Raw genomic sequence first — 25,973 nt, 5'->3', positions numbered from 1 at the left:
CTATGTGCTATGCCCTTAAGTCACTCAGTCGTGTACAACTCTTTGAGACCCCATGGACTATAGCCCGCCAGGCTCCTCAGTTCATGGGGATTCTCCAGGCAAGAATACTGGAGTGGATTGCCATGCCCTCCTCCAGGGGATCTTCACAACCCAGGGATTGAACCCAGGTCTCCCGCATATAGGCGGATTCTTTACCATCTGAGCCACTAGTGAAGCCCTATGGAACACATATGTAAATATATAAAATAACTTGTACATATGTATGTAAAATATAGTTCTTACTATTGAAACATGCTCAGTATATTCTAACTTTTATCTGTAAGACTTACATTTAAAATTATTTTTACCTAACTTTGAAACACATCATACTTACTAGGTATCAGATATACAGTTTCAATAAACTATTTTTGACCTAATCATAATTCCCACCAATTTTTTAAATGTAAAATATTTAGGCAAAAATTCACAGTAATAAGAATTTTCAATATTATTAGCTTAGATTTTCATAAAGAACCTGAAAATCACATTTTTTAAGTCTTCGGTTTTGAATCTATATTAATAAAAGTTACATTTTATTTTCTTAGCCCACTATGAGGAAATGGCTATACAAATTTTAAACAAATTTCACAGGCATGGATTAGATGGTCAGCTCTGTCATGACTTGGATTATAAAAAATTCACTTTGGTAAAAAGAAAAAACAACACCCTGTTGTGGATGTTACTGGTGATAGAAGCAAGGTCTGATGCTGTAAAGAGCAATATTGCATAAGGAACCTGGAATGTTAGGTCCATGAATCAAGGCAAATTGGAAGTGGTCAAACAGGAGATGGCAAGAGTGAACATCGACATTTTAGGAATCAGAGAACTAAAATGGACTGGAATGGGTGAATTTAACTCAGATGACCATTTTATCTACTACAGTGGGCAAGAATCCCTTAGAAGAAATGGAGTGGCCCTCACAGTCAACAAAAAAGTCCAAAATGCAATACTTCGATGCAATCTCAAAAACGACAGAATGACTTCTATTTGTTTCCAGGGCAAACCATTCAGTATCACGGTAATCCAAGTCAATGCCCTGACCAGTAATGCCAAAGAAGCTGAAGTTGAATGATTCTATGAAGAGCTACAAGACCTTTTAGAATTAACACCCAAAAAAGATGTCCTTTTCATTATAGGGGACTGGAATGCAAAAGCAGGAAGTCAATAAACACCTGGAGTAACAAGCAAATTTGGCCTTGGAGTACAGAATGAAGCAAGGCAAAGGCTAATAGAGTTTTGTCACGAACACATGGGTCGTATCAAACACCATCTTCCAACAACACAAGAGAAGACTCTACACATGGACATCACCAGATGGCCAACACCGAAATCAGAGTAATTATATTCTTTGCAGCCAAAAATGGAGAAGCACCACACAGTCAGCAAAAACAAGACGGGGAGCTGACGATCATGAACTCCTTATTGCCAAATTCAGACTGAAATTGAAGAAAATAGGGAAAACTACTAGACCATTCTACATGACCTAAATCAAATCCCTTATGATTATACAGTGGAAGTGAGAAATAGATTTAAGGGACTAGATCTGATAGACACAGTGTCTGATCAACTATAGACGGAGGTTTGTGACATTGTACAGGAGACAGGGATAAAGACCATCCCCAAGAAAAAGAAATGCAAAAGGCAAAATGGCTGTCAGAGGAGGCCTTAAGATAGCTGTGAAAAGAAGAGAGGTGAAAGGAAAGATATACCCATTTGAATGCAGAGTTCCAAAGGATAGCAAGGAGAAATAACAAAGCCTTCCTCAATGATCAGTGCAAAGAAATAGAGGAAAATCATAGAATGGGAAAGACTAGAGATCTCTTCAAGAAAATTAGAGATAACAAGGGAACATTTCATGCAAAGATGCACTCAATAAAGGACAGTAATGGTATGGACCTAACAGAAGCAGAAGATATTAAGAAGAGGTGGCAAGAATACACAGAAAAACTGTACAAAAAAGATCTTCACAACCCAGATAATCACGATGGTGTGATCACTCACCTAGACGCAGACATCCTGGAATGTGAGTCAACTGGGCCTTAGGAAGCATCACAATAAACAAAGCTAGTGGAGGTGATGGAATTCCAGTTGACCTGTTTCAAATCCTGAAAGATGATGCTGTGAAAGTGCTGCACTCATTATGCCAGAAAATTTGGAAAACTCAGCAGTGGCCACAGGACTGGAAGAGGTCAGTTTTCATTCCAATCCCAAAGAAAGGCAATGCCAAAGAATGCTCAAACTACCACACAATTGCACTCATCTCACATGCTAGTAAAGTAATGCTCAAAATTCTCCAAGCCAGGCTTCAGCAATATGTGAACCATGAAATTCCAGATGTTCAAGCCGGATTTAGAAAAGGCAGAGGAACCAGAGATCAAATTGCCAACATCCACTGGATCATTGAAAAACAAAGAGAGTTCCACAAAAACATCTATTTCTGTCCTACTGACTATGCCAAAGCCGTTGACTGTGTGGATCACAATAAACTGTGGAAAATTTTGAAAGAGATGGGAATACCAGACTACCTGACCTGCCTCTTGAGAAACCTATATGCAGGTCAGAAAGCAACAGTTAGAACTGGACATGAAACAACAGACTGGTTCCAAATAGGAAAAGGAGTACATTAAGGCTGCATACTGTCACCTTGCTTATTTAATGTATATGCAGAGTACATAATGTGAAATGCCAAGCTGGATGAAGCACAAGCTGGAATTAAGATTGCCGGGAGAAATATCAATAAGCTCAGATATGCAGATGACACCACCCTTACGGCAGAAAGAAGAACTAAAGAGCCTCTTGATCAAAGTGAAACAGGAGAGTGAAAAAGCTGGCTTAAAGCTCAACATTCAGAAAACTAAGATCATAGCATCCGGTCCATCACTTCATCCCAAATAGATGGTGAACAAGTGGAAACAGTGGCAGACTTTATTTCTGGGGGCTCCAAAATCACTTCAGATGGTGATTGCAACCATGAAATTAAAAGACGCTTACTCCTTGGAAGGAAAGTTATGACCAACCTAGACAGCATATTCAAAAGCAGAAACGTTACTTTATCAACAAAGGTCCATCTAGTCAAGGCTATGGTTTTTCCAGCAGTCATGTATGGATGTGAGAGTTGGACTATAAAGAAAGCTGAGTCCTGAAGAAACGATGCTTTTGAACTGTGGTGTCGAGAAGACTCTTGAGAGTCCCTTAGACTGCAAGGAGATTCAACCAGTCCATACTAAAGGAAATCAGTCCTGAATATTCACTGGAAGGACTGATGTTGAAGCTGAAACTCCAATACTTTGGCCATCTGATGCAAAGAGCTGTCTCATTTGAAAAGACCCTGAGGCTGGGAAAGATTGAAGGCAGAAGGAGAAAGGGACGGCAGAGGATGAGATGGTTGGATGGCATCACCGACTCTATGGACATGAGTTTGAGTAAACTCCGGGAGTTGGTGATGGACAGGGAGGCCTGGCGTGCTGCAGTCCACGGGGTCACAAAAGACACAACTGAATGACTGAACTGAACTGCTAAAGAAAAAAATGCACTTAGTGAAATCGTAGGCTGCCCCAGAGTCTCCAATGGTTCAAGTATCAAACCATCTTAAACTTTCAATTGAGAAGCTCTAGAAGTAGGTTATTATAGGAGAAAAGCAATGTTTTCATATCTAAGATCCATATTTAAAGTCACAGGGCAGATTCTCTGAATTGCAACCTGTAATTTAAAACTGAGATATTACCCATAAAGCCAACTTTATGTAGCTTAAATTAGGAAATAATTTATTTATTTAACATTGGTTAATCATTTTCCTGGTGAGAATCACTAATAAGTATATTCCCAGCTTTCAATCACCTTAAACTTTTGAACTCTAACAGTTCTTTCTCCCATTAGCAATCCAAAACAGTATTAAGTTCATTTAAGAACATGAAGTTTTTTTTTCTGTTAGACAACTACAGTAAATCAAAACTTATACGAGGTTTGACAGAAAATGACAAAATTCCATAAAGCAATTATCAAATAAATACATTCAAAGAAAACTTATAGAATATAATGAGGTGTTCAACCATTCAGAGTAAGAAAGTTTTCCATGTCCTCAAATATTGGACCAAAAATAAATGACAATCATGTCTAAAGGAAAAAGATAAACAGCAGATTTATTAACACATAAGGAAAGTATCTCCTAAAGTGCCCCATGCCCACATTAGCCTTTATCACCTAAAAGTCACTATTGCAACATTAATTTCCATAAATGGATTTACATAATTAACTAGAATTCAAGCATTTGTAAAATAACATTACACAAAATAAAATAGCCTATATTATAAAAGGTTTACTGTGTTAATTATAACCTTATAACAAAACCCAATTTCAAACACTTTCCTAGAAACTAAAACAAGGTCTGCATCTAATTAAGGACCACGTTACTCAAAGATTTAAGACTTTAATTAATAATCTGAAAAAAGAAGTCAGGAAAACATAAACTTCAAGTTCTCCAGGTTATTTACATCATACTATGCTAATTTTATTATATTTACAAAATAATAAAAACATGTGAGTTGTAAGTAATAAAAAACTAATAATCAGCAATAATTTTAAAAAATATAAAATGTTAATCACAATGCTACCCATTCTTACCTCTGAACTATAATCATCTGCTGTGGTTGAAATTTCACTTTCCGGCTAAAAAAGAAAGCAAAAACTGATTATTTAAGGTCTTTCTAAAACTCTATGGGGTCTATGGGGTCACACAGAGTCGGACATGACTGAAGCGACTTAGCAGCAGCATGGCGAAATAACATCTAAAATTTATGACTATATATATGGAATTTAGAAAGATGGCAATGACGACCCTGTATGCAAGACAGGAAAAAAGACACAGCTGTGTATAACGGACTTTTGGACTCAGAGGGAGAGGGAGAGGGTGGGATGATTTGGGAGAATGGCATTCTATCATGTATACTATCATGTAAGAAATGAATCGCCAGTCTATGTCTGACACAGGATACAGCATGCTTGGGGCTGGTGCATGGGGATGACCCACTGAGATGTTATGGGAGGGAGGTGGGAGGGGGGTTCATGTTTGGGAACACATGTAAGAATTAAAGATTTTTAAATTAAAAAAAAAAAAACAGAAAAATAAAATAAAATAAAATTTATGACTAGACAATTTTCTAAGTATAAGAGTATCAAGATGCACTTTCACACAGGTTTTTCACATAGTACAAATCACTTCTAAGGAAAGAGGACCAAATAAGATATCATCCTTCTAATTCCTATACTTCTTTTAAATAAAATAGTCCTAAATAATTACTCAAAAACGTTCAATTTCCCTAATATAAAGAATCATCAACCTTGGTACTACAAAAATAGTAACAACTTGAAGAAAATGACCAACTTCTGTTGTTATTAACACTGTTGCAGATTACAAAAAATTTTTAAACATTTCTGCCTCATCCTCATATCCCTGGTATTTGGGTAAGAAGTGAGTGGCTTTTCCAAGCTTCCCTCAGCTTAGAAGTACTCAGAAGAGTCAAGGAGAAAACCCAAATTTTCACTGCTTCCACTGTCTAAGAATCTAATTTTACAAGTGAAAAAAGAGTCCTAGATATTTCTTTCTTTCATTCAACAAATACAAACCATACCTGCACTCAATATAGGAGCACCGAAATGAACAGAACAAATACAAACAGACATAAAGGGAGAAACTGGTGGAATATAATAATAGAAGACTTTAATGCCCCACTGACATCAATGCACAGGTCTTCCAGGCAGAAAATCAAAACACAGCAGAGATCATAAATGACGCAACAGAACAAGTAGACTTGATTGATATTTTCTGGACATTACATCTCCAAAATACACATTCTTTTTTAAGCACATATAAGCATTCTCTAGGACAGACCACATACTAAGACACATGGTAACCTTGGACAACGGACATCAAGGAGATCCAACCAGTCCATCCTAAAGGAAATCAGTCCTAAATATTCACTGAAAGGACTGATGCTGAGGCTGAAGCTCCAATACTCTAGCCACCTGATGCAAAGAACCGACTCATTTGTAAAGACCCTGATGCTGGGGAAGATTGAAGGTGGGAGGAGAAGGGCACGACAGAGGATGAGATGGTTGGATGGCATCACTGACTCAGTGGACATGAGTCTGAGGTAAGCTCCGGGAGTTGGTGATGGACAGGAAGGCCTGGCGTGCTGCAGCCCATGCATGGGGTCACAGAGTCAGACAAGACTGAGCAACGGAACTGAACCGAAGCCTAAATATATTTAAGAGGACAGAAATTATTTTAAGCATCTTTTGTAATCACAACAGCATGAAATTAGAAATCAACTCCATCTTTTTTTTATCACAACAGCATGAAACTAAAAATCAATTACGGAAAGATAAAAGGGGAAAAATAATTATAGGGAGACTAAATAATATGCTGACATAAAGCAGGAGATGGTTAAGACTGAATATCTACATCTTAGGAATCAGTGAACTAATATGGATGGGAATGGGTGAATTTAATTCAGATGACCATTATATCTACTGCTGTGGACAAGAATCCCTTAGAAGAAATGGAGTAACCCCCAGAGTCAACAAAAGAATCTGAAATGCAGTACTTGAGTGCAACCTCAAAAATGACAGAATGTTCTTGGTTCACTTCCAAGACAAACCAACCAAAATCACAGTAAACCAAGTCCACGCCACAACCTCTGATGCCGAAGAAGCTAAAGTTGAACAGTTCTATGAATACCTACAAGACCTTCTAGAACTAACACCAATAAAGATGTCCTTTTCATCACAGGGGACTGGGATGCAATAACAAGTCAAGAGATACCCAGAATAATGTGCAAGTCTGGCCTTGGTGTATGGGGCAAAGGCTAAGAATTTTGTCAAGAGAACACATAGGTCATACCAAACACTCTCCTCCAACAAAACAAGAGACAACTCTACACATGGCATCACCAGATGGTCAATACTGAAACCACATGGTTGCAGCCAAAGGTGGAGAAGCTCTATGTAGTCAGCAAAAGACCTGGAGCTGACTGTGGCTCAGATCATGAGCTCCTTATTGCAGAATTCAGGCTTAAATTGAATAAAGTAGGGAAGACCACTAAGCCATTCAGGTATGATCTAAATCAAATCCCTTATACAGTGAAGGTGACGAATAGATTCACGGGATTAGATCTAGTAGACAGAGTGCCTGAAGAACTATGGACAGAATTTCTTAACACTGTACAGTAGGCAGTGACCAAAACCATCCCAAAGAAAAAAGAAATGCAAGAAGGCAAAGTGGTTGTCTGAGAGGGCTTTACAAGTAGCTGAGGAAAGAAGAGAAGTGAAAGCCAATGGAGAAAGGGAAAAATACACTCAACTGAATGCAGAGTTCCAAAAAACAGCAAGGAGAGATAAGAAAGCCTTCTTAAGTAAATAATGCAAAGAAACACAGGAAAATGATTGAATGAGAAAGACTATAGATATTTCTTCAAGAAAACTGGAGATCTCAAGAGAACACTGCATGCAAGGATGAGCATGATAAAGGACAGAAATGGTAAGGACCTAACAAAAGCAGAAGAGATTCAGAAGAGGTGGCAAGAATACACTGAAGATTTATACAAAACAGATCTTAATGACCCGGACAGCCATGATGGTGTGGGCACGCACCGAGAGCCAGACACCCAGGAGTGTGAAGTCAAATGCATCTTACAAAGCATCACTACAAACAAAGCTAGTGGAGATGATGAAATTCCAACTGAGCTGTTGAAAATCCTAAAAGATGCTGCTGTTAAAATGCTGTGCTCAATATGCCAGCAAATTTGGAAAACTCAGCAGTTGCCACAGGACTGGAAAAGGTCAGTTTTCATTCCAATCCCAAAGAAGAAAAAGAAGGTAGAAGGTAGTCACTCAGTCGTGCCTGATTCTTTGCGACCCCAGGGACTGCAGTCCACCAGGCTCCTCTGTCCGTAAGATTTTCCAGGCAAGGATACTGGAATGGGTTGCCATTTCCTTCTCCAGGGGATCTTCCCAACCCAGGGATCAAACCCGGGTCTCCTGCACTACAGGCAGATTCTTTACCAACTAAGCTACAAGGGAAGCCCAAAGATGGGCAATGTCAAAAAATGTTCAGACTTCCATACCATTGTGATCATTTCATATGCTAGGCGAGGTGATGCTCAAAATCATTCAAGCTAGCCTTCAGCAGTATGTGAACTGAGAACTTCTATATATGCAAGCTGGGTTTCAAAGAGACAGAGGAGCCACTGATTAAACTGCCAACATTTGCTGGATCACAGAAAAAGCAAGGGAGTTCCAGAAAAAACATTTATTTCTGCTTCACTGACTACCCTAAAGCATTTGACTGTGTGGATCACAACAAATGGTGGAAAATTCTTCAAAAAATCAGAATACCAGATCCCAACACCTGTCTCCTGAGAAACCCACATGCAGGTCAGAAGCAACAGCTGGATCTGCACGTGGAACAATGGACTGGTTCAAAATCAGTAAAGGAGCACGTCAAGACTATATTGTCCCCCCGCTTCTGTAACTTACATTCAGAGGACATCATGCGAATGCCAAGCTGCATGAATCACAACATAAAATCAAGACTGCTGGGAGAAATATCAGCAACCTCAGACGTGCAGATGATACCACTCTAATGGCAGACAGCAAAGAGGAACTAAAGAACCTCTTGCGTGCTAAACTGTTCAGTCAAGTCGGACTGTTTGTGGACCCATGGACTGTAGCCCGCCAGGCTCCTCTGTACATGCAATCCTCCAGGCAAGAATACTGGGTGGGTAGCCATTCCTTCTCCAGGAAATCTTCCCCACCCAGGGATCGAACCTGTGTCTCCTGCATTGGCAGGTGGGTTATCACCACTGAGTCACCAGGGAAGCCCCCAAAGAACCTCTTAATGAGGGTGAAAGAGCAAAGTGAAAAGGCTAGCTTGAAACTCAGCATTCAAAAAACTAAGATCATGGCACCCAGTCCCATCACTTTGTGGTAAATGGAATGAGAAAAAGTGGAAGCTGTAACAGATTTTATTTTCTTGGAATCCAAAATCACTGCGGATGGTGACTGCAGCCATGAAAGTAAAAAACACTTGCTCCTTGGAAGGAAAGCTGTGACAAACTTAGACAGCATCTTAAAAAGCAGAGACATCATTTCACTTATAAAGATCCATGTAGTCAAAGCTGTGGTTTTTCCCACAGTCATGTTAGGACGTGGAGCTGGATCATAATGAAGGCTGAGTGACAAAGAATTGATGCTTTGGAATAGCTGTGCTGGAGAAGACTCTTGAGAGTCCCTTGGTCTACAAGGAGATCAAACCAATCAATCTTACAAGGAAATCAACCCTGAATATCACTGATGCTGAAGCTCCAATACATTGGCCACCTGATGTGAAGAGCTGACTCACTGAAAAAGTTCCTGATGCTGGGAAAGACTGAAGGCAAAAGGAAAAGGGCGTGGCAGAGGATGAGATGATTAGACAGCATACCAACGCAGTGCATATGAGTTTGAGTAAATTCGGGGAGATGGTGAAGGACAGTGGAGCCTGGCGTGCTATAGTCCATAGCGTTGCAGAGTCAGGCACGACTTAATACTGAACAATAACGACAAAATAAAATGCTTCTAAAAAACCAACAGGCTTCCCTGGTGATCCAGTAGTTAAGGATCTGCCTGCCAATGCAGGGGACACCGGTTTGATCCCTGCTCCAGGAAAGATTTCACAGGCCACAGGGCAATTAAGCCTGTGTGCCACAACTACTGAGCCTCTGTGTGCTCTGGAACAAGAGGTGTCACCACAGTGAGAAGCACACATGCTGCAACCAGGGAGGAGACCCCACCTGCTGTAAGTAGAGAAAGCCCTTGCATTGCAATGAAGACCCAGTGCCGCCAAAAATAAACATCAATTTTAAAATTTTTAAGAAAAGTAATGGCTCAATAATGAAATCAAAGAAGAAATTAAAAACTTGAGACATCACTTCTTGGCCTTTTGGCTAAGATCAGGTGTAAAAAAATACCTCGAGACAAATACAACGACCACGCAACCACAAGATACAGCAAAAGCAGTCCTAGTTCACAGTGACACAGCTTCCTCAAAAAACAAGAGATTTCTCAAGTAAACAACCTGCCACCTAAAGGAATAAGGAAAATAAGAAAAGCAAAACCTAAAGTCAGCAGACGGAAGGAAACAGTAAAGATCAGAAATAAAATAAATAAAATAGAAATTTAAAAAACAGAAATAATAAAACCAAGAGCCGTTTTCTTGAAAGGACACAATCGACACACCTCTGGCAGGGATCAGCAAGGAGAGAAAGGACCCAAATAAAATAAGAAATGAAAGAGGAGAAATAACAACTGATACCACAGAAACACAAAAAACCTTAAGAGAACACTACCAACAATTATATGCCAACAAATTGGACAACCTAGAACAGACTAGTTCCTAGAATCATACAGCCCACCAAAACTGCATCAAGACAAAGAGAGAATCTGAACAGACTTATCTCCAGAAGTCAAACAGTAGCTGTTAATCAAAAAAACAAAGCAACATGCCTGCAAACAAGCTGGATGGCTTCACTGGGGAATTGGTAAACAAGCTATTTATACCAATCCTTCTCAAACTCTTCCAAAAGATTAAAAGGAAAGGAACACTCCCAAAGTCACTGTATTGTCACACGAGTGTCTGTTCCTCGGTTCTTTGTCTCGTCACAACAAAGATTTGGAGCAATGGACGTTAAAGCCCTCAGCGCGTCACAGCTCTCGGGTCTTGGACAAACCGTGTTATAGCTCCTAGGCAAATCAGTGTTACAGCTCTATTTTATTTAGAAGCCAGCAGGAGAATCCATCCTGGAAGCGTGAGGGCATGCCAACCCAAAGACTGGAAGAGAAGAGAGTGGAGGAGCACGTGGGCGAGGGAGAGAGAGGGAGAGAGATAGAGAAAGAGAGGGAGAGGAAGAGAGAGCACTCGCATGCGGGAGAGAGACAGAGGAGTGAGAGAAAGAGCGCAGGCATGCGGGAGAGAAAGAGAGAGAGAGGAGGAGAGAGAGAGGAAGAGAGAGAGAGCGCTCGCATGCGGGAGAGAAAGAGAGAGGGGGAGAAAGAGAGCGCTCGCATGAGGGAGAGAGAGAGAGGAAGAGAGCACGTTGCACGTGGGAGAGAAAGAGAGGGAGAAAGCGCCGTGGCTCCTCCTTTTATGTTTTTTCCTCCACCTGGGCCTGCCCTATGCAAATTGGGCTTAGCCAGGAGTGCTGCTTGTTCTACCTGAAGTCTTCACTCTGGTCCTCGGACCTTCCTTGTCTTTTAGCCGCCGCCATTTTGGACTCCTTTTCCCTATTCTACCTACCTAACAGTATGAAGCCACCATTACCTCTACACCAAAACCAGAGGAAGATACAAAAAAGAAAATTACAGGACAAGACCTTTGATGAACTGCCTTCCCAAGGGATAAAAAGAGAACATTTCATGCAAAGACGGGCACAATAAAGGACAGAAATTGTATGGACCTAACAGGAGCAGAAGATATTAAGAAGAGGTGGCAAGAATACACAGAAAACTGTACAAAAAAGATCTTCATGACCAAGACAATCATGATGGTGTGATCACCAACCTAGAGCCAGACATTCTGGAATGTCAAGTCAAGTGGGCCTTAGGAAGCATCACAATAAACAAAGCTAGTGGAGGTGATGGAATTCCAGTTGACCTGTTTCAAATCCTGAAAGATGATGCTGTGAAAGTGCTGCACTCAATATGCCAGCAAATCTGGAAAACTCAGCAGTGGCCACAGGACTGGAAAAGGTCACTTTTCATTCCAATCCCAAAGAAAGGCAATGCAAAAGAATGCTCAAACTACCACACAACTGCACTCATCTCACACACTAGTAAAGTAATGCTCAAAATTCTCCAAGCCAGGCTTCAACAGTACGTGAACCGTGAACTTCCAGATGTTCAAGCTGAATTTAGAAAAGGCAGAGGAAACAGAGATCAAACTGCCAACATCCGCTGGATCATCAAAAAAGCAAGAGAGTTCCAGGAAAACATCTATCTCTGCTTCATTGACTATGCCAAAGCCTTTGATTGTGTGGATCACAATAAACTGTGGAAAATTCTTCAAGAGATGGAAATACCAGACCACCTGACCTGTCTCTTGAGAAATCTGTATGCAGGTCAGGAAACAACAGATAGAACTGGACATGGAAGAACAGACTGGTTCCAAATAGGGAAAGGAGTACGTCAAGGCTGTATACTGTCACCCTCCTTATTTAACTTATGTGCAAAGTACATCATGACAAATGCTGGGCTGGGTGAAGCACAAGTTGGAATCAAGATTGCTGGGAGACATATCAATAACCTCAGATATGCAGATGACACCACCCTGATGGCAGAAAGTGAAGAAGAACTAAAGAGCCTCTTGATGACAGTGAAAGAGGAGAGTGAATAACTTGGCTTAAAGCTCAACATGCAGAAAACTAAGATCATGGCATCTGGTCCCATCACTTCAGGCAAATAGATGGGGAAACAGTGGAAACAGTGGCGGACTTTACTTCTGGGGGCTCCAAAATCACTGCAGACGGTGACCGCAGCCAAGAAATTAAAAGATGCTTGCTCCTTGGAAGAAAAGTTTGAGCAACCTAGACACCATATTAAAAAGCAGAGACATTACTTTGACAACAAAGGTCCATCTAGTCAAAGCTATGGTTTTTCCAGTAGTCATGAATGGATGTGAGAGTTGGACTATAAAGAAAGCTGAGTGCCAAAGAATGGATGCTTTTGAACTGTGATGTTGGAGAAGACTCTTGAGAGTCCCTTGGACTGCAAGCAGATTCAACCAGTCCATCCTAAAGGAGATCAGTCCTGAATATTCATTGGAAGGACTGATGCTGAAGCTGAAACTCCACTACTTTGGCCACCTGATGCAATGAACTGACTCACTGAAAAAAGACCCTGACACTGAGAAAGATTGAAGGCAGGAGAAGGGGACAGCAGAGGATGAGATGGCTGGATGGCATCACTGACTCAATGGACATGAGTTTGGGTAGGGTCCGGGAGTTGGTGACGTACAGGGAGGCCTGGCGTGCTTCAGCCCATGGGGTCACAAATAGTCGGACATGACTTAGAGACTGAACTGAACTGACCTTTGACGAACATAAATTTTAAAATTCTCAACAAAACAAGCAAACCAAACCCACTAACACATTAAAAAGGACCATGCAACATGTTTAATTTGGATTCATCCCAGGTTCACAAGGATGGTTCAACAGACGCAAATCAATTAATGTGATACACCGCGTCACAGAAAAAAGACAAAATACATATGATTATCTCAACAGATGCAGAAAAAGCATCTGATATAATTCAACATCCATTCTGTTTTTTAAATTTTTGATTATTTTATATTGGATTATAGTTGATTAACAATGTTGTGTTAGCTTCAGATATACAGCAAAGTGATTCAGTTATACTAATATAAACTGACGTATCCATTCTTTCTCAAGTTCTTTCCCATTTAGGTTATTAGAGAATATTGAGCAGAGTTCCCCGTGCTATACCATAGCTCCTAGTTGGTTATCTATTTTAAATGTAGCAGAGTGTACACGTTAATCCCAAACTCTCTATCTATTCCTTCCCCTCACACCAGTCAGAATAGCCATCATCACAAAGTCTACAAACAGAAAATGTAGCAGAGTGTGTGGAGAAATGGGAACCCTCCTACACAGTTTATGGGAAAAAGTAAACTGGTAGATACTATGGAGAACCATATGGAGGCTCCTTGAAAAATTAAAAACAGAGCTACCATAAGATCCAGTAATACCACTTCTGAGCATATAACTGCAGAAAACCATGGTTCAAAGGATACAAACACTCCAATGTTCACTGCAGTGACAACAGCCAAGACATGGAAGCAACCTAAATGCCCACTGACAGAGGAACGAATAAGGAGGATCTGGGCAGCCAGTTCAGTCGCTCAGTTCAGTTCAGTTCAGTCACTCAATCTTGTCCGACTCTGCGACCCCATGAATCACAGCATGCCAGGCCTCCCTGTCCATCACCAACTCCCAGAGTCCACCCAAACCCATGTCCATCGAGTCGGTGATGCCATCCAGCCATCTCAGCCTCTGTCGTCCCCTTCTCCTCCTGCCTTAAATCTTTCCTAGCATCAGGCTCTTTTCCAATGAGTCAGGTCTTCCCATTAGCTGGCCAAAGTATTGGAGTGTCAGCTTTACCATCAGTCCTTCCAATGAACACGCAGGACTGATCTCCTTTAGGATGGACTGGTTGGATCTCCTTGCCGTCCAAGGGACTCTCAAGAGTCCTCTCCAACACCACAGTTCAAAAGCATCAATTCTTTGGTGCTCAGCTTTCTTCACAGCCTAACTCTCACATCCATACATGATCAACAGAAAAACCATAGCCTTGACTAGACGGACCTTTGTTGGCAAAGTAATGTCTCTGCTTTTCAATATGCTATCTAGGTTGGTCATAACTTTCCTTCCAAGGAGTAAGAGTCTTTTAATTTCATGGCTGCAGTCACCATCTGCAGTGATTTTGGAGACCAAGAAAATAAAGTACATATATGTAATGGAATATTACTCAATCGCTAAGAAGAAAGAAATAATGCCCTCTATGCCAACTCTGATGGACCTGGAGATTATTATACTAAGTGAAGTTAGAGAAAGACAAATACCATACGATGTCACTTTTATGTAGAACCTAAAAAATAATGATATAAATGAATTACTTACAAAACAGAAGCAGATTCATAGACTCAGTGATTATAATTTGGTATCTTCTGACTGGTATGAGGTGCTATCTTACTACAGTTTTGATTTACATTCCTCTAATAATTAGTGATGCTCAGCATCCTTTCATATGTCTCTTAGCCATGTGTGTATCTTCTTTGGAGAAATGTCTATTTAGTCCTCTGCCTAGGTTTCATTGGTTTGTCTTTTTGATATTGAGCAGAAAGCTGTTTATAAATTTTGGATATTAATCCCTTATTGGTCACATTATTTACAAATATTTTCTCCCATTCTGTATTTTGTCTTTTTGTTGTGTTTATGGTTTCCTTTGCTGTTCAAAAGTTTCTATGCTTGATTAGGTTCCATTTGCTTATTTTTGCTTTTATTTCCATTCCTCTAGGAAACAGATCAAAAAAGATTACTACAATCTATGTCAGTTTCTGCCTACATTTTCCTCAGTTTTATAGTACCCCGTTTAATATTCAGGGTCTTTTATCCATTTTGAGTTTATTTTTGTGCAATATCCATTCGTGATAAAAATTCTTATCAAAGTGGGCTATGACAAACCCACAGCCAACACAACACTTAAGATGATAATCATACGATCCAGCAATCACACTCTCGGGCATGTATCTGAAGAGAACTCTAATTCAGAAAGATACGTGCATCCCTAACGTTCCCAGCAGCACTATTCACAACAGTCAAGACACGGAGACGACCTAAGTGTCCATCAACAGAAGAATGGATACAGAATTTGATATACACACACATACACAGAACACAGAATATTATTCAACCATAAAAAAATGAAGTAATACCATGTGCAGCAACATGGATGGGCCTTGAGATTATCTTACCAAAAGAAGTAAGTCAAACAGAGAAAGCCAAAGATCATACGATACCACTTTTAAATCGACATAAATGAACTTATTTACAAAACAGAAGTGAACTCATAGAACATAGAAAACAAACATGGTTACCAAAGAAGGCAGGAGAGAAATTAGAAGTTTGAGATTAGCAGATACAATCTACTACATATAAAATAGATAAAGAACAGGTCCTACCGTGTAGCACACAGAACTATATATTATACCTTGTAATAAACCAAAGTGGAAAAAATATGAAAAAGTGTACCTAAATATATATGTATATATATGTATAACTGAATCACTTTGCTGTACACCAGAAACTACACAACATCTGTAAATTAGCTATACTTCAATTAAAATAAATTTGACTCATGGGTTCCACCCAGACTTGCTGAATTAGAAATCTGCATTTTAAAAAGATTGCACACATGATCTGTATACACACTGAAGTCTGAAGAGTATTCCTTCAAAATGGGGAAAGATAACAAAGTACCTGTCCAATGACCCCCACAAAAAAAGACACCCAAAAAACAAAACAACAACTAAACAACCAAAGAAACCAAAACCCATAAACAACCAAATATAAAGTGTCACTGTCTCCCTTCTCACCTACACTTAGAGAAATTTTACTCAGCTCTCAAGACCAAGTTTCAAGTCCATCTCCTCACTGATGTAGTAACTGATGCCCGGAACAGAAATAATAAGCTTACTCCTATTCTAAAATCCTGTAACTGACATATGTGGCCCTCTTGTAAATCTAATATACTTTCATGATGTATGCTCTCTTGGTTTGTTCACTCACTGAAGTCTTTTAAATGGACTACTGACTAAATGCATGAAAGTAAAGTTCCTCAGTCGTCTCCAACTCTTTGTAACCCCATGGACTGTTACCTATCAGGCTCCTCCAACCATGGGATTTTCCAGGCAAGAGTACTGGAGTGGGGTGCCATTTCCTTCTCCATGGGATTTCCCTAACCCAGGGACTGAACCCAGGTCTCCTGCATTGCAGGCAGACACTTTACCACCTGAGCCACATACTGTGTACTAAACACTGTGCTACTGAGGATGAAATGGTGAACAAGACACTCTGTACTTGAAATGCTAAAATTCCAGTGAAGGGCCCAGGTATTGATTTGTCCAGCAGAAAATGAAAATATTCTTCAAATCAAATCAAGCACCCCAGTTGTCATATTTTATTACATAAAAGATCCCGACTTCAAAAAAAAATTATCCAGAAAAAGGAAATCTGGCCCATATCCAAGAAAAACAGTAGTCAGTAGAAACTGTCCCTAAGGAAACATAGATATTGCACTTATTAGACAAAGATTTTAAGTTACATATTTCTTAAGTCACATAAATGGAGGAAACAATGCCTAAAAAAACTAAAGAAAATTATAAGAACAATGCCTCACTAAATAGGGAATATTAACAAAAAAAGAACATATAAAAAAACAAATTCTGAAGTTAAAAGTAAAATAACTGAAATGTAAAATTTACCACAGGGGTTTAACAGCAGATCTGAGGAGGAAGAAAAATCAGTAAATTTCAAAAAAAGTTCAACTGAAATTACCCAGTTTGAGGGAAAAAAAAGAATTTTTTTTAAAAAAGAACAGGGACTTCCCTGGTGGTTCAGCGGTTAAGAATCTGCCTTGCAATGGAGGGGACATGGGTTCAGCCCCTGGTCAGGGAAACCGAGATCCCACACGCTGCGAGGCAACCAAGCCCGTGCACCCTGGAGTCTGTGCAACGCAACTGGGAGGCTGCGTGCCACAGGGGGAAAGCCTGCGTGATGCAACCACGACCCGACGCAACCAAGTAAGTAAATAAAGAGAACGATCATCAAAGGTCTGTGCAACAATACCAAACATACTAACAGATGCATAATGGAGATGTGGAAGGAGAAGAAAGCATGGGAAAGGGTATTTGAAGATATAATGGCTGAAAACTTCCCAAATCTGATGGAAAACATTCATCTACGTATCCAAAATGCTCAAAAAACTCTAAGCAGAAAAAACTCAGTAAGATCCACGTCTATGATGAACAGCAAATCTCTATGACATCTCTGACTCTTGACTGAGCCTATACATTTAAACCCTATCTCCAGCTAAGTACGGCAGCGCACAACCCACCCTACAATCATCCTATGCCTTGGCCAACACTCTTCCTCCTTAGCGTCCCACAGTTCTCTAAGCTCGGTCTTAGTTGGAGTACCACCATTCCACCCACCACCCAACCCACTCTTAACCTCTCCCTCATCTTATTCTTGGAAATTCCATCATCAATGGGGGGAAGGAAATTAGCATTTATTGAGGAAAACTTCCCATGGGCCAGGTGTAATCTTCCCTGCTTCACCCTCACCACCACCCTACGGGGTCACTTGGATATCCATTTAAAACTAAACTACTTAAGGCTTCCAAAACACATCACACTGTTTCATGTCTTTGAGAATGCTGATTCTTTAGCACAAAGGTTGTCTGTCCTACTTCTTTGCCTCTAGCTAATTTTAACTCACACTTCAAGACTTGGTTCTATTATCTCTTCCAGGAAACTTTCCCAAGTAACACACAGAAGACCAATTTGGGGCTCCCCCAAATCATGGCACTTTAGGGCACCATATGCATTGCTGTTAGCACAGCTCTCATCAGACTACTTAACCTGTCTTATGTCTACCTTGCCCACTAGACTGACCTTCCTAAAGTACAGAGACTGTCATATTTATCTTTGTATCCTTCGTGCTCAATCTTTGGTGTATTACAGTTGCTCAATAAATGTGTATTGAATCGAGCTCACAAAAATCACACAGGATACTAATGAGTGATGTTATTACAATAACTTTATACTTAGAATGCTACTGTTTAAAAATCGAGATGAATACTTACTTCAACAGAGAAGACCTGGTCACATTTAACTATTTCTCCACTGTGCAGAGTTCTCGTTACTGTGGATTCAGGAGGCACGGCTGTTCCTGATCTCTGAGAATTACTTACACACGTCTCATCACTCTGTGTTTGCTCAATGTTTATAGCATGGTATGCTGACACGTCATGTTTACTGCTTGAAGTTTTTCTCTTTTTTTTCTGCTTCTTAGGATTCTGCCCATCAGACTGAGCTTTCCTTTGTCGAAACTGGGCAAGCTACAGAAAAAAAAAAAAAAATCACTGTTGTCAAAGATAATTTTTCTTTATCACCACTAAGAAAAAAGTAGCTTTGGAGTCATTTTCTTTAAAGGGATCAACCCATCACTAAAATGATGATAAAATAAAGGACAATGGATACTGTCTTTAATATAAAAATGACTGCTGAATTGCAAAGAAAGCAGGTATTTCTGAATGAATGCTATTCAAATATTGCGAAGAACTGAAAATATGTCTAAAGAAAGAAATTAGCCCAGAGTTGGGGAGAATAAAAAGAACAAAAGACAGGTGCCCTCATTCATTGTTCAGTAAAACTATAATCTCTGGATACGAGATTATATGAAAATACAGGAAATCTAAATGCATTTGCCCTATGGAATTTCTGCAAATTCTACTTACATATTCTAGTAAATGTAATTATTTTATGCAAAAAGCTTTAGCTATACAAATGATCAATGTAGTCTTATTTATAGTGGGAAAAATTATAAATATTTTTATCAATACTACTGTATCAAACAATAGTGCCTCCCAGCCCTTAACCATCTGCATACCATATTCAGGGTTTCTGTCATATTCCACTTGTCACCTAGACTTACCACTGACTTAATATGTTTAACTAGTGTATTTTTCTTATTCAGATTTATTTTAAAAGGAGACTTTGAGTCCTTGACATAAATTAAAAGACAATGTCATTTGAGTTTAAAAAAATGGAAACAAAAGTGAATACAATAAAAAATAAAACTATATTATTAAAATTTTAGCTAGACATTGCTGAAGAGAAATTCTCTAAGAGAAAGAGACAAGTGTTAGTGAGGTGCTAAGAATCTATTAGTACCAGACAGACTTTTGGCTTGTCATAAGCAGATAGATTTAAAGAAACCTAGAAAGTAGTTAACCTTTTTTTAACACTACTATCTACTGTTATTTATTTAATACTAGATCAACAACATATCATCTAAAATATCTCATCACTATCTAAATCAGAAGTATAGATTATACACTTTGGCCAATACTGGATTAATTAAAATAATACTAATGTTCAGTTCAGTTCAGTTCAGTTCAGTCGCTCAGTTGTGTCCGACTCTTTGCGACTTCATGAATCGCAGCACGCCAGGCCTCCCTGTCCATCACCAACTCCCGGAGTTCACTCAGACTCACGTCCATCGAGTTAGTGATGCCATCCAGCCATCTCATCCTCGGTCATCCCCTTCTCCTCCTGCCCCCAATCCCTCCCAGCATCAGAGTCTTTTAAAATGAGTCAACTCTTCGCATGATGTGGCCAAAGTACTGGAGTTTCAGCTTTAGCATCATTCCTTTCAAAGAAATCCCAGGGCTGATGTAAATCATTATTAATATTAAAATATTAATGTAGATCATTATTAATAAATGTTTAGACACAGCAGTAGTAAGAGGAAAATTATGCGCATCTCTTTTAACAAAGATAAGAGAGGCCTCAGGCTCATCACCTTCAACAGTTTTATCTACCTTAAAATTTAATAATATTATATATATAGGAATAAATAAACACTGGAAGAATATAACCATAACAACTTTGGTCTATCTCTAGAGATTACAGCTATTTTTCCTTATGCTCACATGAAATTTCCCTTTAGCTGCAGTAAGTTTTCTAAATTTTATATAAAGCAACTATTAACTACCACTCAATCATTTGAACTCAATCATTCTGAAAGAAAAGTATAAGAACAAGTGTAAGCCCTTTTGCCTTAAAAAGAGGAAATAGATGAACATATTAATACATAAATTAGAACAATTGCAAAGATGGTCAGTAAATGTCTTAGGATATAAAGTATTAAAAGAAATCTTGATAATGCTTGATATCATTAACTATCAAATTATGTGACAGCTATTAGGATAATATATAGCATATGTTATACTTTTGTTTGCTGTAGATAAAGAGAAGTTAATAGATAAGTACTATTTACTTAACAAATGTCCAATTAGTAAGTGAGAAATATCTAATCACTGACCTTGAAGAACATAAAAATACATCACATTTAAAATTTTCCCCCAGCTGTTGAGCAACTATTCAGTTATTCTGCTATCTGCTTAAGGAACAGATGCAAGACTAGTTGCCTCTATTTGTACATTATTAAGCTGTTGGAATGCATGTAAACTACTTTGGATAGGAAATTCATTCTTAAAAATAATTCAACTGAAACACTATTACGTATTATCTGTAAATAGAATCAGAAGTCTAGGCATATCATTTTAAAAGGATCCCTCAGAAAGAATGCAAAAGGAAAAATGTGTTAATAATGACACTCTTGATATTTAAAAAAATATTCAGACAGCAGAGGATACCAGGACAAAGATGATTTTGCTTAAAATTCCATCTCTGTAGGGTTATATATAAAATTTATACTTAATGTTTATACACACAAATATATAACAAAAGAAAATTTTTGTTAAAATAATGTACTATAAAAAGATTTTTAAAAACCAAACAAACCTCTGAGACAACAGTATCCATTATTAAATGATTCTAGTGAAAAAGTTAATAAAAGATAAGGAATAAAAAGTAAAAGTTTTATTACTGTGTTTAGAACTAATCACTTCTAAGGACAAAAAATTACCAAACACTGTTTCAGGTCTATGTTATTGATTAAATGAAGTCATATTATTTTTTCACAACAATTAACCAAAAGGTAAACTCCATGAAGGTAAGAACTTTTGTTCACTGCTATATATTCAAAACCTAGAGCAGTACTCAATAAATAAAGGTTGAGTGGAAAAAAGATTATGCATTTTTTTTTTTACAGAAAAGTTAACATTGAGGAATCATTTTAAGCACTGGTCCACAGAAACTAAGATGATATAAAAGATTCCACTACCTAAAAAAGTTCCATGGTCTCAGAATTCGAAGTGGTAATTAAATGAATTAAAACATAAAATATTCCCTCTCACAATAATCTCTGTACTCCACTAAACAAAACAAATAGAAAAACCAAACAAACAACAAAATTGAATTCTCAGAAAAAAAATACCCATAATAGCCTTTTAGGAAAATTTCTGTTTGGTAAAAACGTGAGAAAGAAAACAAGATTACATCATAAATAGCTATCAAAGTTATTTTTTATCTTAAACCTTAAAAATGGCAGATAAGCAAAAATCAGAAACTCTATTCAATTGCTAATCATCTGATACTGAAATGATACACTTTATATTACTGGAAAAACATTTATTCTAAAACATGCTGGAAATTCAGACTACAGCCATCTGTGTTTGTCATTTGGAAGCCAAATATAAAAATGTTAACATATGTAGGCATGGAAATAGCTGCAAGATTTACTGGAAAGAGATTATGTCCATATACACTTGTCTTTCAAAACTAATTCGGATCTCAGGCAAATGTCTTACCCTAACCAGAACACGAATAAATGACTAAACAAAAATGACTAAGAGTTTATTCCATAAACTCAATTTTTATTTATAAATGAATATTCTCAATAAAACAAGGAGATTTTTAAATGTTGTTAAAAAAAAAACACCCCAAGTTTCTATAAATGTCACTTCAAAAAAAGTACTAACTGGAACTGGTTTTATTTTTTGAGTCTTTGTCAGATATGTATGTGCGAGGCACTAAGCCAGATATAAGTCAAAACACACAGTCCTAACTGTAGGGGCTTTTAGTCTAGGCCAGTGTTCTCGCCTGGAGAATCCCAGGGACAGAGGGGCCTGGTGGGCTGCCGTCCGTGGGGTCGCACCGAGTCGGACACGACTGAAGCAACTTAGCAGCAGCAGCAGCCTAATATTTCACAGAGCTGTGAGAAACAAGAGAAGAGTTAAGAGTACAGTTCTGTACACTCAGCAGTCCTATAGATCTATAAGGAGGCAGTATGGGAACATCTCTTGTCCTGATTTTCTCAAAGAAGGCTTTCTGTAAGAGGCGAGGTTGCAGAGTTTTATAGCTGTGAAGGAAACAGCTTGGTATGTGACAGACAGTAGTGAGTAGTTCATTTACTTAAAAATATTTATGGACTGCCTACCACATGTCTGCCCTGTGCCAAAGGCAGAGGAGGCAGCGATGAGATGACACCAGCCCTGCTCCCCTGAACTGTAACCCAAGGAGCAAGAGCAAATAAGCAAATGTAGACAAATACAGAAATGTATCACTTCAAGAGACAGAAAGCGTTTAGAAGAAAAAGTTTAAGTACCAAAGAAAGTCTAAAACAGAAAAGACTTCATTTGTATGGGAATGCAGGGAGGAGTCATGAAATAGCTTACTGAGAATTTGAAAGCTGAGATTTGAGGACAAATATGAGTTACTTCTCCAAGAGTAAGGAGCAAAACAGAACACAAACATGTGATTCCAAATTCAGTATTCTTTCCATTATACCAATGTGCATCACATGCATTCACTCTTTTCCTTCACTGGTCTACATGTGAAAACACTTAAAATAAGCAGGTGACATACAGCTTTGCACTCCCTTCTCAACTTTGAACCAGTCAGTTGTTCCATGTCTAGTTCTATGAACAACCACTGCTTCTTGACTAGCATACAGATTTCTCAGGAGACAGGTAAGGTGGTCTGGTATTCCCAACTCTTTAAGAATTTTCCACAGTTGTAATCCACACAGTCAAATGCTTTAGAGTAGTCAATGAAGCAGAAGTAGATGTTTTCCTGGAATTCTCTTGTTTTTTTCTATGATTCTATGAATGTAAAGTTGTATACTGTCACCCTGCTTATTTAACTTATATGCAGAACACATCACACAAAATGCCAGGCTGGATGAATCACAAGATGGAATCAAGACTGCCAGGAGAAACAGCAACAACCTCAGACATGCAGGTGATACCACTCACACGACAGAAAGTGAAGAGGAACTAAAGAGCCTCTTGATGAGAGTGAAAGAGGAGGGTGAAACAGCTGGCTTGAAACTCTACTATCCTGGCATCTGATCCCACCACTTCATGGCAAATAAAGGAGGGGGAAGAGGAAGCAGTGACAGATTTTTTTTTCTTGGGCTCCAAGATCACTGTGGACCCTGACTGCAGCCATGAAATTAGGACGCCTGCTCCTTGGAAAGAAAGCTCTGATAAACATACACAGCATATTAAAAAGCAAAGACATCACTTTGCTGACAAAGGTCCATGTAATCAAAGCTATGGCTTTTTCAGTAGTCATATATGGATATGAGAGTTGGACCCTAAAGAAGGCTGAACATCAAAGAACTGATGCTTTCGAATTTGTGGTGCTGGAAAAGAGTTGGGAGTCCCTTGGACTGCAAGGATTTCAAACCAATCCATCCTAAAAGAAATCAACCCTGAATATTCACTGGAAAGACTGATGCTAAAGCTGATGCTCCAATATTTTGGCCACGTGACACAAAGAGCTGACTCACTGGAAAAGACCCTGATGCTGGGAAAGACACAGAGGATGACATGGTTAGACAGCATCACCAACTCAATCAACAAAAATGTGAGCAAGCTCCAGGAGAAAGTGGAGGATAGAGGAGCCTAGTGTCCCTAGGGTCACAGAGTCAGACAACTGAACAGCAACAATTAAAAACAGTAATATTAAAATTAGAACAGGAGGTTAAAGGCATGAACAAATGAAATCAACAAAACAACATATACTTTTTTGACAACACTAGGGGAAAAATACACACACACACACACACACACACACACACACACACACACACACACCCCCCCAAAAGATTATAAAGTGTTTTAAAAACGCTATCAACTTTCTCTAGTTTTCAAAAACAGCTGTAAGTAGAGTTATTTTCTATATTTTTACTGTAGAAAATTTAAAAAATCATTAATTCTAATTATGGTGACTATTTGTACTTGTTGGTATGGTCTTTAAATCTTTGTGATATTCCTTAATGAATGCTGCCTAAACATGCTGTACAAGCTATTACAACAAGACTTCACGGGCTTAACTATGAAAACAAAAAGAAGATGAACACAGTTGATGGAAAGACAATTCGTATGCAGAGCTGAAGTGGAGCAACTGAAAGCAAAGAAGACAAAGGCAACGGTTTAAAGACGCGCTGAAGAATATTTTCCAACACCACCACAAAGATGCAAACTGCTGGAAAATAACAGTGCCAAACAGGCCCGAGGAGATCGGATGTGAAGAAGACCTGTGGGGCCAACAGGCTAATTTATACCCTATAACCTCATTCAATGCAGAATTTTTCTTAAAGTTTTGGAAAACTTTTGCATCTAAGAAAAAAGATTCTGCAGCCTAAAAAGTTATCTTAACTTTGTACATTTTACCATATTTCACCGTCTGCCACATAGTAGGGCCAGATACTTTTTTGAATGCAAGTAATGTTTCAAGAAGAATACAGACTACATACAACAGAGTACTGGACTGTTGTGTCTATACAGACTCTGAGAAGCTAGCTATGCAACACTGGACAAGCCACTCACCTCAAAAGAACTCAGCTTTTTCAACTTACAAAGAAGAGGAAGGACAGAAGGATCTCTTAAGACTTCTTTCAGTTTTACCATATGATCAGAACAAAACAAAAACACTAATTCAAAAACATACATGCACCCCAATGTTCTCAGCAGCATTATTTACAACAGCCAATATATGGAAGCCACCTATGTGTCCACCAACAGAAGACGGGCTAAAGAAAATGGTGCACACACACACACGGCTAAAGAAAATGGTGCACACACACACACACGGCTAAAGAAAATGGTGCGCACACACACACACACACGGCTAAAGAAAATGGTGCACACACACACACACGGCTAAAGAAAATGGTGCGCACGCACACACACACGGCTAAAGAAAATGGTGCGCGCACACACACACGGCTAAAGAAAATGGTGCGCACACACACGGCTAAAGAAAATGGTGTGCGCACACACACACGGCTAAAGAAAATGGTGCGCACACACACGGCTAACGAAAATGGTGCGCACACACACGGCTAAAGAAAATGGTGCACACACACACACGGCTAAAGAAAATGGTGCACACACACACACGGCTAAAGAAAATGGTGCACACACACACACGGCTAAAGAAAATGGTGCACACACACACACGGCTAAAGAAAATGGTGCACACACACACGGCTAAAGAAAATGGTGCACACACACACACGGCTAAAGAAAATCGTGTACACACACACACACAGTACTATTACTGAGCCATAAAATATGGACTTTTGCCATCTGCAACAACATGCATGGACTAGAGGGTGTTACGCTTACTG

General features: G+C 39.0%; 1 protein-coding gene across 1 annotated transcript in view; it reads right to left on the bottom strand.

Annotated features, from left to right (window-relative positions):
- Window positions 1-25,973, bottom strand: part of AKAP9 (A-kinase anchoring protein 9) — a 174,369-nt gene that overhangs the window by 131,176 nt on the left and 17,220 nt on the right. Inside the window, exons 2-3 of the mRNA XM_068972558.1 lie at window positions 18,511-18,765; window positions 4,660-4,704 (exon numbers count right to left, since the gene is read on the bottom strand). Coding sequence (XP_068828659.1) covers window positions 4,660-4,704; window positions 18,511-18,765 — 300 coding nt within the window. The remainder of the gene's footprint in view (window positions 1-4,659; window positions 4,705-18,510; window positions 18,766-25,973) is intronic.

Source organism: Capricornis sumatraensis, chromosome 5 (assembly GCF_032405125.1).
Source record: "Capricornis sumatraensis isolate serow.1 chromosome 5, serow.2, whole genome shotgun sequence".
NCBI lineage: Eukaryota > Metazoa > Chordata > Mammalia > Artiodactyla > Bovidae > Capricornis > Capricornis sumatraensis.
Note: the sequence above shows the minus strand (reverse complement) of the source record. Positions and strands in the feature narration are given on the sequence as shown.